At 34.5% G+C, this 16,299-nt stretch overlaps 1 protein-coding gene across 2 annotated transcripts in view; it reads left to right on the forward strand.

Moving 5' to 3' along the window:
- XPO1 (exportin 1) overlaps positions 1–15,900 on the forward strand; it is a 57,009-nt gene extending 41,109 nt beyond the window's left edge. For both annotated transcript variants that reach the window (XM_043988708.1, XM_043988710.1), the window contains exons 18-25: positions 406–589; positions 3,454–3,560; positions 5,723–5,917; positions 8,179–8,347; positions 9,430–9,564; positions 9,663–9,822; positions 9,904–10,000; positions 12,494–15,900. In XM_043988708.1, coding sequence (XP_043844643.1) covers positions 406–589; positions 3,454–3,560; positions 5,723–5,917; positions 8,179–8,347; positions 9,430–9,564; positions 9,663–9,822; positions 9,904–10,000; positions 12,494–12,640 — 1,194 coding nt within the window. In that variant the 3' untranslated portion in view covers positions 12,641–15,900. The remainder of the gene's footprint in view (positions 1–405; positions 590–3,453; positions 3,561–5,722; positions 5,918–8,178; positions 8,348–9,429; positions 9,565–9,662; positions 9,823–9,903; positions 10,001–12,493) is intronic.
- The last annotated feature ends 399 nt before the right edge of the window (positions 15,901–16,299 follow it).

The raw sequence follows: 16,299 nt of genomic DNA on the forward strand, positions 1-16,299 counted from the left end.
TTGTTAGATGGTCAGTATTTGTGCTATTTGTATATTGAATTACTTGTGCATAATAATAGAGTTCTTTTGCCCTCTATGGGGGGGGGGTTTGAGGCAATTGGGGTTAAGTGACTTGCCTAGGGTCACACAGCTAGTAACTGTTAAGAGTCTGAGGTCGAATTTGAACTCTGGTACTTCTGACTCCAGGGCTGGTGCTCAATCCACTGCCCAGCCCTCCTTTTTTTTTTTTTTAAATAGGTACTGATGAAGAATGGTATACTTTACTACATTTTCTCCTTTGTATTGCATTTTTACTAAGACTATTACTAGTAGAAATTTGTCTAAAGGGTTAATGTCATATATTTGTCTGTTTGTCTTTATAAACCATGTTTTACTTATCCACATGGAATAATTTGTTTGTTACAGAATGTGGATATACTTAAGGATCCTGAAACAGTTAAGCAGCTTGGAAGTATTTTGAAAACAAATGTAAGAGCATGTAAAGCTGTTGGTCACCCCTTTGTAATTCAACTTGGACGGATTTATTTAGATATGCTTAATGTGTACAAGTGCCTCAGTGAAAATATTTCTGCAGCTATCCAGGCCAATGGTAAGTGCTTCTAAATTCTTTATTGCAATAAAGTAGAAAAATCTTTCTAGTCTAAGTATATTTCCTTTCACTTTGTACAACTTGACCAAGATTAGTCCAATTAGTTACCTCAAAGAAGACTTAATTTTCAGGAAATTAGGACAGTATAGTAATGTCCATTGTGCATTGACATAGGCTAGTATGGGAATTGAGGTTATATTTGGTCTGGCCTGGTTTTGTACATGGGGAATAATCTATCTTAATTTTTTCCCCTCCTCTACGCATATAATCTTTGTCATAGGAAAAAAAAATTTTTTTGAAATAAATCTGGGTCCCAGTCAGAGTAAAAGACACAGCTGAAAAATACACATTTCTAATATCCAAGTGCCCTGGAAACATATAGGCACAGCAAAAGTGTGAAATAGAGGGGCTTTTAGAATTACTGGTTCATGTTCTAGGTGTCTGGCTCTGGATCAATGAGGACTGGACCTTCCTGACATCTGGTTTATCTTCATAAGAGGCCAGCTGATGGAGGAAGACTTTTCAGTCTCATCAATTTAATGTTTATTTATTGTATAGCTCCTAGAATTAAATATATGGTGTATTTCATCTAGCATAGGAGTGTACCAAAGGCATTCATTCTCTAAAGTTAAAACTCAAAAGTATATTGAACATAAATTTGTAAACCTGTATAGGGATAAATAAGTATAAAACCATACTATGCGTTCTCTGGAGGTGGATAGCATCTAACTCAGGTCCTTTGTAGTTGATTTGAGTATTTATAATTAATACTCAAAAGGACTAAGTTCCTAGAACAATATTGCTGTTACAGTTTAGAATGTTTTCTTAGCTCTGTTCATTTTGCTCTTCATTATTTCATGCAGTTCTTTCTGAAATCACCCTAATCATCGTTTCTTATATCACAGCAATATTCTATCACAATCATACACCACAAATTATTTAGCCGTTTCCCCAATTAATTGGATTGGGCGTCCCCATGATTTCCAGTTCTTTGCCGCCACAAAGAGAGCTGCTCTAAATATTTTAGAACATAAGGGTTCTTTTCCTTTTTCCCTAATCACTGTGGGAAACAGACCTAATAGTGCTATTGCTGGGTCAAAGGGTATCATTTTTATAACTCTTTGGACATAATTTCATATTGCTCTCAAATGGTTGGATCAGTTCACAGTTGCAACAATGTATTAGTGTCCCAATTTTTTCAGATCCCTCCAATATTTGTGATTTTTCATGTCATTTTAGCTAATCTGATAGGTATGAGAAGATACTCAAAGTTGTTTTAATTTGCATTTCTCTCAACAGTTACCTGAGCATTTTTCATGACTAGTTTTTTTTTTCCTTCAAAAAACTAATTTATGTCTTTTGATCACTTATTAGTTGGAGAATGACTCATTCTTATAAAGTTGACAAAATTTTATATATTTGAGAAATGAGTCCTTTATCCCAAAAGTTGTCTAAAACTATTTTCCACCCAATTTTCTGCTTTCCTTTTTTTTTAAGTGAGGCAATTTGGGGTTAAGTGACTTGCCCAGGGTCACACAGCTAGTAAGTGTTAAGTGTCTGAGGCCGGATTTGAACTCAGGTACTCCTGACTCCAGGGCTGGTGCTCTATCCACTGCGCCACATAGCTGCCCCTCTGCTTTCCTTTTAATCTTGACTATTTTAGTTTCATTTCTACAAAAACTTTCAATAGTCGATTATTCGTTCTATATTCCACAATGTTTTCCATCACTTGTTTATTCATAAATTGTTCCATCTATGTCTTTTAAGTAATATGTTCTATGTTCTTCTAAAGGTCATGTATCCATTTTTACCTTATTTTGGTAAATGGTGTAAGCTATTTACCTCTACCTAATTTCTGCCAGACTGCTTTCCAGTTTTTCCAACAATTTTTTACCAAGTTCTTATCCCACAAGCTTAAATCTTGACATTTGTCAAACACAAGGTTACTATAAACATTTAATTTGTTTCACTGATCCATTTTTCTATTTCTTAGCTAGCACCAGATAGTTTTGACAATTAATACTTTATAATATAGTTTAAGATTTGGTACTGCTAAACCTCCTTCCTTTACATTTACATTAATTTCTTTGATATTCTTGACCTTTTGTTCTTCCAAATGAATGGGATTTTTTCCTACCTTCACCAAAATAATTTGAAATTTAATTGGGTTGACATTGAATAAGTAGATTGGTTTTGGGAAAATTGTTATTTTATTTTGGCTCTGCCCACCCATAAACAATTAAAATGCTCCAATTTTAAAATTTGACTTTATTTGTATAAAGAGTATTATGTTCGTGTAGTTCCTCAATTTGTGTTGGCAGGTATTTATATTGTGTGAGATTTATTTTAAATGAGGTGTCTTATTCTCTTGCCAGAGTCGTATTGATAATATATAGAAAGGGTGATTTATGTGGGTTTGTTTTATATCCTACTACTTTGCTTAAAATTATTGTTTAAATTCGGTTTTTAGTTTAATTTCACTCTAGGCTTTTCTAATAATATCGTTATCATCTGAAAAAAGATATTGTCTCCTTTCCCATTCTGATTCCTTTATAAGAACTCAGTCTGAGTGAAACAGCTGCTTCTTCATTGCAGTTTTCGATAGCTGTCAAAAAGTTTCCTTTAAATTCTTGGTCAGAGTTTAGTTGCAGATATACTTTGGAAATATAGCCATGGGTGAATAATTTTTTTTTTAAGTTCAATATTAGCAATTATTGAACCTCAGTAACTAGGACTTTCTAGCCTTAAACATCATGAGGCTATATTCTAATTAGTTGTTTTGGGGGGTTTTTTAGATATAACAATTTTTTTTTTAATTTAGAGAATTTTATTATATCTGTGGGTGTTTTTGTTTATTTTTGTAGGTGAAATGGTTACAAAACAACCCTTGATTAGAAGCATGCGAACAGTAAAAAGGGAAACTTTAAAATTAATATCTGGTTGGGTGAGCCGGTCTAATGATCCACAGATGGTAAGTAGGAAATACTTATTTTTCTTTTGGATATTTTGTTCTCCTTTGGAAGGATATGTAAAATAACAAAAGAAGCTTTAGAAATGTTTATAAAAGAATCACAAGACCCCATCACATTATAGAACCGAACTTTTCCTAAATATTTGGAATGAATTTTAAAACCCTCCTTTTTTAGCATAGGAAAAATACCCGTATATTGACTATGTCTGTAATTGTGTGGGGGTGTGATTTTACACCTCTCAAAAGGTGAGAAGCAAACATTAATCCATGTCCCTCTGGCATTCTGGTTGGTTGTTGCATTTATGGGAATTATTTATTTAGTTTTTCAAAAATTATTTTCTTTACATTATTAGTGTCCTCCCACATCCCCTAACAAAGGTTCTTTTTTCTTTTCCTAATTTGAATGTGAGGTGGAACTTTAAAATTTTGTATTTGATTTGAAGCATGGAAGATTTCTTTATCAACCAAGGTATATATAAAGGATCAGTACAACTAAAATTTGAAGGGAAACTATTAAGTAAGGGAAAATGTTATTAAAGATGAACAATTTTCTAATAAATTAGTTATGAAACCAAAAGAATATTCAGTGTTTTACACTGCAAGAAGCAAATTGGTTCATTTTTTTTCAGTATATTTAGAGGAAGAAAGATGTTGATGAAGAGAATTTTCCTGTAGAAACAGTTGTTTATAAACCACTTAAACTTCATTTCCCTACAAAAGCAGGATGAGAAATGCTTTGAGAGAGAAGACAAACAGGAGTTTTAGAACCCACATCCCAGGAGGTGATAGTTAAAGTGGACCTTAGATTAGGTAGAAAAAGAGATGACTACAAGAAATATGCTATCTTTAAATATTTCAAAGGCTAGTTTAAGGAAGAGATTTTTGAGATTTCAGGTGGCAAAACTGGGATTGAGAAAGTAAGATTTCATCCCATTTACATTTGTATTAATAGGTGATTTCTAGGTTCTGTGCTGTGTTCATACTGTTTGGTTTTTTTGGTTTTGTTTTTGGTGAGGCAATTGGGGTTAAGTGACTTGCCCAGTGTCACACAGCTAATAAGTGTCAAGTGTCTGAGGCCAGATTTGAACTCCTGTCTCCAGGGCCAGTGTTCTATTCACTGCATCACCTAGCTGCCCCCATACTGGTTTTTTGGTTTTGTTTTTTGGTTTTTTTGCAGGGCAATTGGGGTTAAGTGACTTGCCCAAGGTCACACAGCTAGTAAGTGTCAAGTGTCTGAGGCCGGATTTGAACTCAGGAACTCCTGAGTCCAGGGCCGGTGCTTTATCCACTGTGCCACCTAGCCGCCCCCCCATACTGTTTTTTAAGGATTGAAAATTGTCAATATGGAACTATTGGGCAATTTGGGAAATTTTTATTAAAATTTTTTTAAATATTGATCTATATACTTTATATGGAGATAGGTTAAAGCTTTTGAAACTTTTAGAAGTATATTGAACTGAAAATATCAAGGAAGAATTAAGTATAGTTGAACCAGTAAAAGTTCTAAGTTTTTTCCATTAGATTTAACTGTTTTCTGTTAAGATTATATAATCTAAGGGCATCTAGGTGGCACAGTGGATAAAACACTGGCCCTGGATTCAGGAGGACCTGATTTCACATACTAGCTGTGTAACCCTGGACAAGTCACTTAACCCTCATTACCCCCCCCCCCCATGGGGGGGATGATATAATCTACTGTCATATAGTAAATGGTGATCTAATGTTGATTTAAACATTTGATTTTCATGGTGGTGATGGAATATTATTGTGCTATAAGAAATGACAAGCAGGATGATTTCAGAAAGGCCTAGAAAGACTTGTGTGAAGTGATATAGTGAAGTGAGCAGAACCAAGAAAACATTGTGCACAGAAGCAGCAATATTGTTTGAGGAAGAACTGTGAATGACTTAACTATTCTCAGCAAGACAATCCCAAAGGACTAATAATGAAACATAGTCTCCACCTCCAAAGGAAGAACTAATATTGAACACAGACTGACGCATGCCATTTTTCGCTCACTTAAAATTTTTTTCTTTTATTCGAATTTTCTTGTACAAAATGACTAATATAGTAATGTTTTACATAATTGCAAGGGGGGATCAAATTTGGAACTATAAATAAAATTGTTTTGTTTTTTAATATATTTTCTTGTCTCTTAACAGGTGGCAGAAAATTTTGTTCCTCCTTTGTTGGATGCAGTTCTAATTGATTACCAGAGAAATGTTCCAGCTGCTAGAGAACCAGAAGTACTTAGCACAATGGCCATCATTGTCAACAAATTGGGGGGGCACATAACGGCTGAAATACCTCAGATATTCGATGCTGTTTTTGAATGCACATTAAATATGATAAACAAGGTATGCTACTTTTTTTGCATCTTGATGTTGGCGATAACTTGTATAGGCATAATAACCCTATAAATTGTTAACAAGGAACCCTAATTAAAAAAAAAATCTAATGGCCATAATTCTAGCAGTGGCATAAATTGCTTGCATAATTCTGCAGACAACACTTTTATTGGCATAATCACATTAATCTTTACTCATTTAAATCAGTGCTTCCATGTAGTTCCCAATTTTTGTTCTGTTTTGTGTTTGTGCCCAAGGTCACACAGCTAGTGTCAAGTGTCTGAGGCCAGATTTGAACTCAGGTCCTCCTGACTCCAGGGCCAGTACTCTATCCACTGCACCACCTAGCTGCCCCACCAATGTTTGTTTTTAATACTCAGTATCTCTTCATTGTTTTTATTTCTCAGGTGTGTCTCAATAAAACCTCTTGTAACAAAGTGAAACAAACACCTGAAAATGTGTGCCCCATTTTTTAATCTTCCTATAGAGTAAAGAGGAGGTATACCAATTCATCATTCTTTGGGAAAGTTAATCATTGCCTTAACTTGAAATCTCATTTTTTTGTTTTTGTGGGTTACTGAGGGTTAAGTGACTTGCCCAGAGTCACACAGCTAGTGTCAAGTGTCTGAGGTTGGATTTGAACTCAGGGCCTCCTGAATCCAGGGCTGATGCTTTATCCACTGCACCACCTAGCTGCCCCCGAACTCTAATTTTTTAGTATTTATCCTTTATATGGTTGTAGTCATTCTGAAACCTCATCTGATAATTCTTAATAGCATAATATTTCAGTCACATATACATAACAAATACTCCATTATATTTTTATACTATAAATTTGTTTGGTCTGACCCCCAGTCAGCAAGCACCCACTTAGTTTCCCCTTTTTTTGTTACTAAAAGGACTATTATGAATCATTGGGGTATGAATACTGGTGTTTCTTAATAATCTCCTTGGAACTTATACTTAGAGAAGCTTTGGGCTAGGACTTCTGTAGTCCTTTTTAGCTCTAAATCTGGTTTTGTGCAAGTCTCAGAAAATAATTCACGCCATGTATTTTTGCTTATTTTGCTTCTCTTTTCTCCATGTTCCTAAAGTTGCCAGATTTGGAGCATAACTCAACTGTTTTAGCCAATTTACTACTCTTCAAGTCAACAGCCAACCATGTGTATCATTGACCCTGTCTTTCCACAAATCTTCTATTATTGACAATTTCTATTGTCATTGTCAGCTTTTCACTCTGCTCAGTGTGAGCTAAAACCTAATACTTGTGATTGTTCTTTCTCATAATTTCGTGAATGTTGATAGCATAATGTTTAAGTAACTAGTTATAATGAGAGTAATATTCATAGGATACTTAATACCTACATTATATAAAAGGTCGTATTCTTAAAATAGATTAGGCATAGATTATATCGAAGAATTCCTTGTCATAATTGCTTTATCTTCTTCCCAAAGAAGTATGACAAGATAATAGTATAGGAGAATGCAGGTGTTTTAGTTTTGTTGCTGCCTTTACTATATGCTTTGTATTCTCTAAACTATTGTCTGCCAAGGATCCTTTGGAGATCACAGTGTGACTGCAAATGTCTGACAAGTCGTATGCCCTTAACCATTTTCATATCCTTACTTAACTAAGAAACATAACTCATATAAATGTAATGTGTTTGATTAACACACCCCACCACCACCACCCCCCAAAAAAAACCAGAAGATTTTTAGCCACTATTTTCATTAATAAAATGCACTTGTTGATTCATAATTCAAAATGGCATACTTTCACAACTAAATTGAGATCTACTTAAGATTTAATCGTATGTATGATGTCATGTTCCTAGGAGTTAACAGGTTTGTGTATGGTGTTTCAGCACTTGAAATACTTAAGTCTTTTGCACAAAGCATAACTCCTGGCACATGCTTGTTGATTAACAAATTACAGCAGCTTTTCAGTTACACCTTAGTGTTTATCCTTGAAAAAGTTGAGCCCAGAACTGTTTGTATATAAAAACTGTGTAAAGGTAATAAACACCTCAGTAAAAGCTTAATTTTTATGGTGCTTTTCCATTTCTTCTTGAGCTCCATGACTGCCTTTTGAAGTAGGTAACACAAGTCTGTAGTATTCAGAAGTGAGTGATTTCCCCAAGGTCAAATAGCAAATAGCAGTTATCCTCACAGTTCTTTGGCTCTTTGCAACCTCTAGGTAATAAAAAGGGGGAGGGTGGCATATAAACTTAACCTTTTTTTTTCTTTTCTTTTCTGCCCTCCATTTGTAGGACTTTGAAGAATATCCTGAACACAGAACAAACTTTTTCTTACTGCTTCAGGCTGTAAATTCTCATTGTTTCCCAGCATTCCTGGCAATTCCACCTGCACAATTCAAGTTAGTTTTGGATTCCATTATCTGGGCTTTCAAGCATACTATGAGGAATGTTGCAGATACAGGTAAAGAATATTGAAAATCAAGTCCTTGTCTCTCACCTCTGCAAGATATTATATATTTGCCAAAATTGTTTTCCTGATGTATTTATTACTTATAAACTACAATATTAACTGGAATCTGTATCTTAACTTTACTCTGCAAATTTGATTTCAAAATGTATGAGTAGAGTATGCTGATACTGTTAACTTGAATTTTTGGTGAGGCAATTGGGGTTAAGCTAGTAAATGTTAAGTATCTGAGGCCGGATTTGAACTCAGGTCCTTCTGAATCCAGGGCTGGTGCTCCATCCACTGTACCACCTAGCTGCCCCCAACCAAAAATTCTTCATGACCCCGCCAGCCCCCCCACCCCACCCCCCACCTCCAGTTCTATATATTCCTTTTCACAACTCAATAAATCCCACATCATTTAATACTGCTATGGTTTTCTTTGCTTCCTTCTGAACTTTTTTCACATTTCTTGAGTACCAGTACAAAATGTCGGGGGGGGGGGGCAGCTAGGTGGTACAGTGGATAAAGTGCTGGCCCTGGATTCAGGAGGACCTGAGTTTAAATCCGGTTTCAGACACTTAGAGCTGTATGATCCTGGCAAGTCGCTTAACCCTCATTCCCCACCCCCACCCCCACCCCCACCCCCCAAAAAGTGTCTGAGTCCACAGATAATTATGTATTAAATAAAGTAAAATTTCTCCCCTTGTAGGATTTATAACATAGTAGGATAGTAACATGCCATGTATAAATGTATATAAATGTATAAATCTCATTTAATTTAATTAACAAATTAAATAATGCATTTGAGGTTGGAATGGTTCAAAAAGCAAATTTTATTTGCAGAATTTTATAGTGGAAAGAGCATATAATGACTGCAATGAAATCATCTTAAATTATCCAATTTTATTATTTTGCTTTTCTTGCTTTAATAAAAGGATTAATGGGAAAACAGTATTTATTGAATATGTTCTAGTTTAACCCTTCATTAGAAGTGTACTTTCCACAAGTTTTAAGATAATTTTGTTTTATCAATATTGAGTATCTTCAATAATATTAATAGACTGATAAAAAAATTTTTGTTCTATATACTTCAGGCCTACAAATACTATTTACACTCTTGCAAAATGTTGCACAAGAAGAAGCTGCTGCTCAGAGTTTCTATCAGACCTATTTCTGTGATATCCTTCAGCACATCTTTTCGGTTGTAACAGACACCTCACATACTGCTGGTAAGAACATGAAATGGTGAAGTTTTGAATTCTGAAGAAGATAATCATCTTTGGTTGTAGCATATAAAAATATTGATGGTTTTTCATATTATCCACAGGTTTAACGATGCATGCTTCAATTCTTGCATACATGTTTAATTTAGTAGAAGAAGGAAAAATAAGTACACCATTAAATCCTGGAAATCCAGTTAACAACCAAATGTTTATTCAGGACTATGTGGCTAATCTTCTCAAATCTGCTTTCCCTCACCTGCAGGAGTAAGTCATAGTCTTTAAAATTTGCCTTTTGAAAAAAATTTATAGAAATGTTGAGATTTCATCATTGTTTTTACTTTTTAGTGCGCAGGTGAAACTGTTTGTCACAGGACTCTTCAGTTTAAATCAGGATATCCCTGCTTTCAAGGAACATCTTAGGGATTTCCTGGTACAGATAAAGGTATGTTATTCAGGTTTTCTTTTAATACCCACTTCATTGCTGTGGAGAATAGCAAGATACAGATAGCATGTTGTACCTCAAAGGATCATTTTAGGGTTTTTGTTTTTGTTTTTTTGGTGAGACAATGGGGGTTATTAAGTGACTTGCCCAGGGTCACACAGCTAGTAAGTGTCAAGTGTCTGAGGCCGGATTTGAACTCAGGTTCTCCTGAATCCAGGGCTGGTGCTCTATCCACTTCACCTAGCTGCCCCCGGATCATTTTAGTTTTAATAGAAAATCAGAAAATTAATATCTACAAAGTAACATTACATGTCAGATCTTTTTCCATTTGGATCCTATTTATTAATCAGAGTTTCAATCCTATTTGGGCAAATTACACGAAGGGATCACATAGAATTGTACTGAAATAGAAAGGGAATTTAAAGGATAGAAATAGGGTTCATATCCTTGGATCTATTGGGAAGATTTTTATTCAGTTCCAAGCTTTTACAGGAGGGTTAAAAAAATTTAAAAAGCAGTAGTGGTACTATTGTAATGAGGGAGTCCTCATATACTTAGGGTGCCATAGAAAAGAGATATAAGGTGTTTGATTTTCTCATTTCTCTTATATTCCCTTTCATATATCCCCACCTTTATTTCACTGCCCCAACTCCGGTTAACCTCAAGAAAGTCACTTTGAAAAATTTTGTACATAATACATACGGAATTCCTGTTTTTTTATAATACTTTATATTATAACGAGTTCCTTGTGTTACAATTGGCCACAAGCTGTGCTGAGCTATATTTTACATTAAAAGGTTGTGTTTGATTATCCATTGAGATTTTGATTGATCTCATAATGCTTTCTCTGGCATTCATAAATGACAAATATACAGCTTAATAAGTTAATTTTTCTGTTTTTTTTTTTAATGTGCACATGAGCCTTAAATTGAACTGTTCAAACTCATGGAAAAATCATAGGGGAACACTATGACGTATATAGTGTTTAATTGTATAACACTAGTGTATTCTTTGAACCACCATAGTCAAAATGAATGTCATTTAAAAGAAGGCAAAGGATAAATAATGCTAATTTGTGTCTGTTAATGTGCTGCTTCTTCCAGTGGTGGGTTGGGTTATGTACACACATACTATACATACCATACATACATACATACATACATACATACATACATACATACATACATACATACATACATACGGTTTCATGGCTCTCAAATCTATTTGAATTTGACACCACAGCTCTACTGATTCTTTTTTCTTTTTCTTTCTTTTTTTTTTTTTTTTTGCGGGGCAATGGGGGTTAAGTGACTTGCCCAGGGTCACACAGCTAGTAAGTGTTAAGTATCTGAGGCTGGATTTGAACTCAGGTACTCCTGAATCCAGGGCCAGCGCTTTAACCACTGCGCCATCTAGCTGCCCCCTCTACTGATTCTTTTTAATACAGGGTACAATTTTATATTGGCTCCCATTTGACCTGTAAGAGCAGCACTTTAGAAAAGAATTTTAGAGTTAAAACAGCAGTATACTGGGTAGCACAGTGGATGGTATTGAACTTAAAGCCAAGGAGAATTGGGTTTGAATCCTGCCACAGACATTAGGCAAATCTCATTTTAACTCTGTTTCTTTGTTTTTTGTTGTTTTGGGTTTTTTTTTTTTAGCAAGACAATTAGGGTTAAGTGACTTGCCCAGGGTCACACAGCTAGTAAGCGTCAAGTGTCTGAGGTCGGATTTGAACTCAGTTCCTTCTGAATCCAGGGCGGGTGCTCTATCCACTGCGCCACTTAGCTGCCCCTGTTTCTTCATCTATAAAAGAAGGATGATAATAATAGCACCTACCTCAGAATTGTTGAGAAGATCAAGTGAAATAATTTACCTAATTGTTGTGTAATTTGTGCTTGTGTTAACAGTATGATGTGATACAAAAACAATAGCTCTTGGAGTATCCAGATTTTTGAAAACTAGTTTTTCCATTTACTAATACCAAGCACTGTCTAAATGTGACCCTGGGAAATTGCTTAAGTTTTCTGGGGCCTTGGCCTTCTCCTATAAAAGGAAGAGGTTGAATTAAGAATTGAATAATCTTTCCCTTCCACATCTAAATTCTTTTCAATCCTACAAGAATACATCTTGCTTATAAAGAGAATGAGCATCTATGCCAAATACAGTTTATAATCTTACATTTTTATAACGTTAGGTAAGACTTATATGGGATATATATATATATATACATGCAAGCATACATACATACATTTTAAGGTTTTATTGCTAAATGTTTCATGTTTAGTAGCTTAAAACTGCACTTAAGATTTTGGGGCACCCTATAACCTATTTCACTGAATGAAAAGTGAGTTAAATGTCAATACCTCTAAATCTAGGAATCTAGTTACTTTAATATAATGTGCTTTCAGTTCCTCATCTCATGTAATAGTTACTATCTCTAGGTGGGCTTTGATACATAAATAATAAGCATTTAAATGACCCTTTTTACAGGAATTTGCAGGTGAAGATACATCTGACCTGTTTTTAGAAGAAAGAGAAACAGCCCTTCGACAGGCTCAGGAAGAGAAACATAAACTTCAGATGTCTGTCCCTGGCATCCTTAATCCACATGAAATTCCTGAAGAAATGTGCGATTAAAAATCAAAACAAGTTATGCTGTTGTTTTTTTCTGTACAGCTGCTTTGTTGTGGTAGAAGAAAACAGCATTTGGATATTTGTTGACCAAAATGATGCCAATTTGTAAATTAAAATGTCACCTAGTGGCCCTTTTTCTTATGTGTTTTTTGTATAAGAAATTTTCTGTGAAATATCCTTCCAATGTTTAAGCTTTTGTTTTGGTCATCTTTATTTAGATTTGCATGAAGTTGAGAATTAAGGCATTTTCAAAAACAATATTACTTCATGCCCATTTTGTGGCTGGGATGGGGGGAAAAAGCAAATTGAATTTGAAAAAATATATACTTGTAAATTCTATTGGAAATTATACAATTTTTTCCTGTAACAATACCAATTTTTAATTAGGGAGAATTTTCTTTCTAGCCTATATTTCAGTCTAGAAGAAAAGGTAATGAGTAAAACAATTGCGTTGTTAAAGGATTATTATAGTGCTGCATTGTCTTGAAGGTAGCACCACTTGGACTGAATTAGATGGCTAGACAACATGTATTACAAGTCTGTATGGCAAGTTTGCAGCAAGATCATGTGCATATCATCCCATTGTAAAGCAACTTCAAAGAGTATGGGAACACAGTCAGTTATTTTTACACCGTTCTTTTTTGTTTGTGTGTGTGTGCTGTCGCTTTGTCGACAACAGCTTTTTGTTTTCCTCAATGAGGAGTGTTGCTCATTTGTGAGCCTTCATTAACTCGAAGTGAAATGGTTAAAAATATTTATCCTGTTAGAATAGGTTGCATCTTTTTAACAACTCATTAAAAAAAAAAACCTGGCTTTTGAGATGACTTATACTAATTTACATTGTTTACCATGCTGTAGTGCTTTAAGAACACTACTTAAAAGCAAAATAAACTTGGTTTACATTTATTTTTCCTTTATTGACTCAAAATTATTGATGTATTATTGAAAGTGGTCAGTTTTGTGATGAGTCAAAAAAAAGTTTGGAAACTGGGACAGAAGCAGTTGTATGATGGACAGAAAAATGTAGCTTTTAAATTGGTCTGTGTAATTACAGAAACAATACATATGTATATATCTCCAAGCAGATTGTCAAACTATTTCAAAACAGTTTTGTGGGTGTGCCTGTGTATAAACCTTTCTCTTTTTTTCTGTCAAATGGAAGTAAAGGAATAGAACATTTGTCAACCAAAATGAACTAGGTAGAATTTCAGGAAAACTAGTTGCCTTTTTAAATGTTTGCTATCTTAAAATAAGCTCATTCCACTTCCATTTCCTTTTAATATCTAGGGATAATTTCCAGCAGAATTGTATGATTTCATTAAAGAAAGAAGAGCTAGGGGTAGGCATAAGCATTTGAGTTTGAACATATGAGTTGACAATTAGTAGGGACCAGGACTTGGGGAAACAGAGTACAGAAAAGGGCATGGGTTTGTCCTGAGTTTCTTCTGTGATGGAAACATTAAAGAGCCTAAAGAAAGAAAATCCTATGTATGCAATGCCTTTGCCCTGAGAATTTGGTATTAAGGGGGTGGTTTTGGTCATTCAGAACCACAGGTACTGAAAGCTGCCCACCTTCTTTGGGTAGGCAGCAGAAAAGGCATTTGTCAGAATTTGTTTTCTAGTGACCTGTGTGTTTTAACTTCAACCAAAAAGAAGTTGTTGTAGTGTAATGTTTATATGCTACATCTTAAATATACTTTAAAGCTTTTTTGTAAGACAAATCACTTCATGATAATGAATGTAATTTTAAGATTGTATTATAACTATTTAAATAGAAAATTATTTAATGCCTTGTTAAAGCTGTCAATTTCTAGGTTGTAGCTGTAGTAAATCTCTGGAAAACCTCAGAAATGGAGTTTAGTACATCTGGTCATAGTTCTTTGGCTATATGTGGTGATTGGAACACTTCAAGGTATCATGATGCCAGTCTATATGCTCATTCACTAAATTTTTCCTATATGGGCCCAGGCTACTACAGCCATTTTGTTTTAAAATACTTCCCATGCTAGATTAAACCTTACCCATGGGATAAAAAAAAAGGCAAAAACTAGAAAGAAAAATTGGGGTGTTTACAATATTGTCCCTAGTAGTCTCCCACTTCATCTGTGAGAGACTTCAGTGTTTTATTCTTATCAGGTATCTTTTTTCCCCCACCAAGTAGTTTGATATCCTTTTAGAGCTGTCATTAATGTACTCACAGAAATTGGATATCCACTTGGTTTTGCTCTCTATAAGTTAGACTTATTTCTTTCCACATTTCTTAAGGGGAAAGGCACTAAATCTATTGGTAAAGGGTACTGCCTGGTGAAGAAACTCTCTCTACCAATGCAGGGCAGCACCTTTGCTGTAAGTCATATCTAATTAGAACAAAGATTCTTAAACTTTGTTGTGAGATGGATCCTTTTGACAATTCGTAAAGGCTTTAAATCTTTGTCAAAATAAAAACAAATTCACCAACCCCTGGATTGGTTAAACTTGCCCTAGGTCATAAAGTATATGTCAGAGGCTATGAAGCCAGCTGTATTTACTATATCATACTGCTCTTCATTTCTAACTGCACAAGAATCCATTAGTTCATGCACTGTTTATAGCTTTAACTTTTTTCCAGTTTTTAATGCTATCACAGAGTGCTGCTATGAATATTTTGGTATGTGCTTTTTAAGTCCGCATAGTAAAACTATTGGGTTAAAAAATTTTGTTCAATTTGGTCAGTTGGTATGATTCTAAACAAATTCTTAAGAGTTGTACAACTTAGTTTCTCCAGTAATACATGAATGTGCCTGTCTTCCTTTTTAGGATGAACTTATGAGCTATTATGTATCTCATCTAGAAGGCTGTGCAATTGGGGGGGGGGGGGGTGAAATCTACATGATGTAATTCACAAAAAAGAGCATCTGGAGGAACTAACTATCCTTTGCTTTGGATTTTGTGATCTCCATGATGGTTGAATATGCCATTGGTGAGGTTGTCTCCTTTTTTTAATCCCTTTTGATGTTATAATGATTAGAGCCTTTGTCCGTGTTTTCATCTATTGAATCAAATTCAGTAGGTTGTGTTGTGCTCCATTGTATGCTAAATTTAATACCTACAAAACTTGTTTTGCTGGTTTTAAAAGTGACACCTATTCACAAAGTTCTTTAAAAGTTTTTTTTAATTATTCATGATTAGGGGTGTTATTTAGAAATGCCCATGGGAGAGAAGTAATGAACTTAAGTACATCAACACTTTATTGTGCAAATGTGAATAAAAATATATATAAGCAAGCATGGTGGGTACTCAGGCTAATAATTTGGTTCTGATTATCACAGGATAAGACAGCTCAGACTTTGAATTACCAAACTGAATCTGTTAGTGATATTAGTAGAAAGTCTTGTTTTTCAACAAGTTATTTGGGGAGTAGTGTCTACATTGATACATGACATATAAATCACTTTTCTTAGCTAAGGTTCTAAAGTAACATTTTATGGCATGTAAAATTTTGCAAAAGCACTAAAAGTCAAGGAATACTTTTATAATAAAAGCCACTGATATACTTAGAAAATGACATTATTAAGAACATACAACATTAAAGAACAAAACTGCCTAATAGATGTATGCATATTTGTTCACTAAGCAAAATGGCTAGATCCTGCAAATAATGTTACAGAAATGACATTCAACAA

This window comes from Dromiciops gliroides, chromosome 2, assembly GCF_019393635.1.
Source record: "Dromiciops gliroides isolate mDroGli1 chromosome 2, mDroGli1.pri, whole genome shotgun sequence".
Taxonomy (NCBI): domain Eukaryota; kingdom Metazoa; phylum Chordata; class Mammalia; order Microbiotheria; family Microbiotheriidae; genus Dromiciops; species Dromiciops gliroides.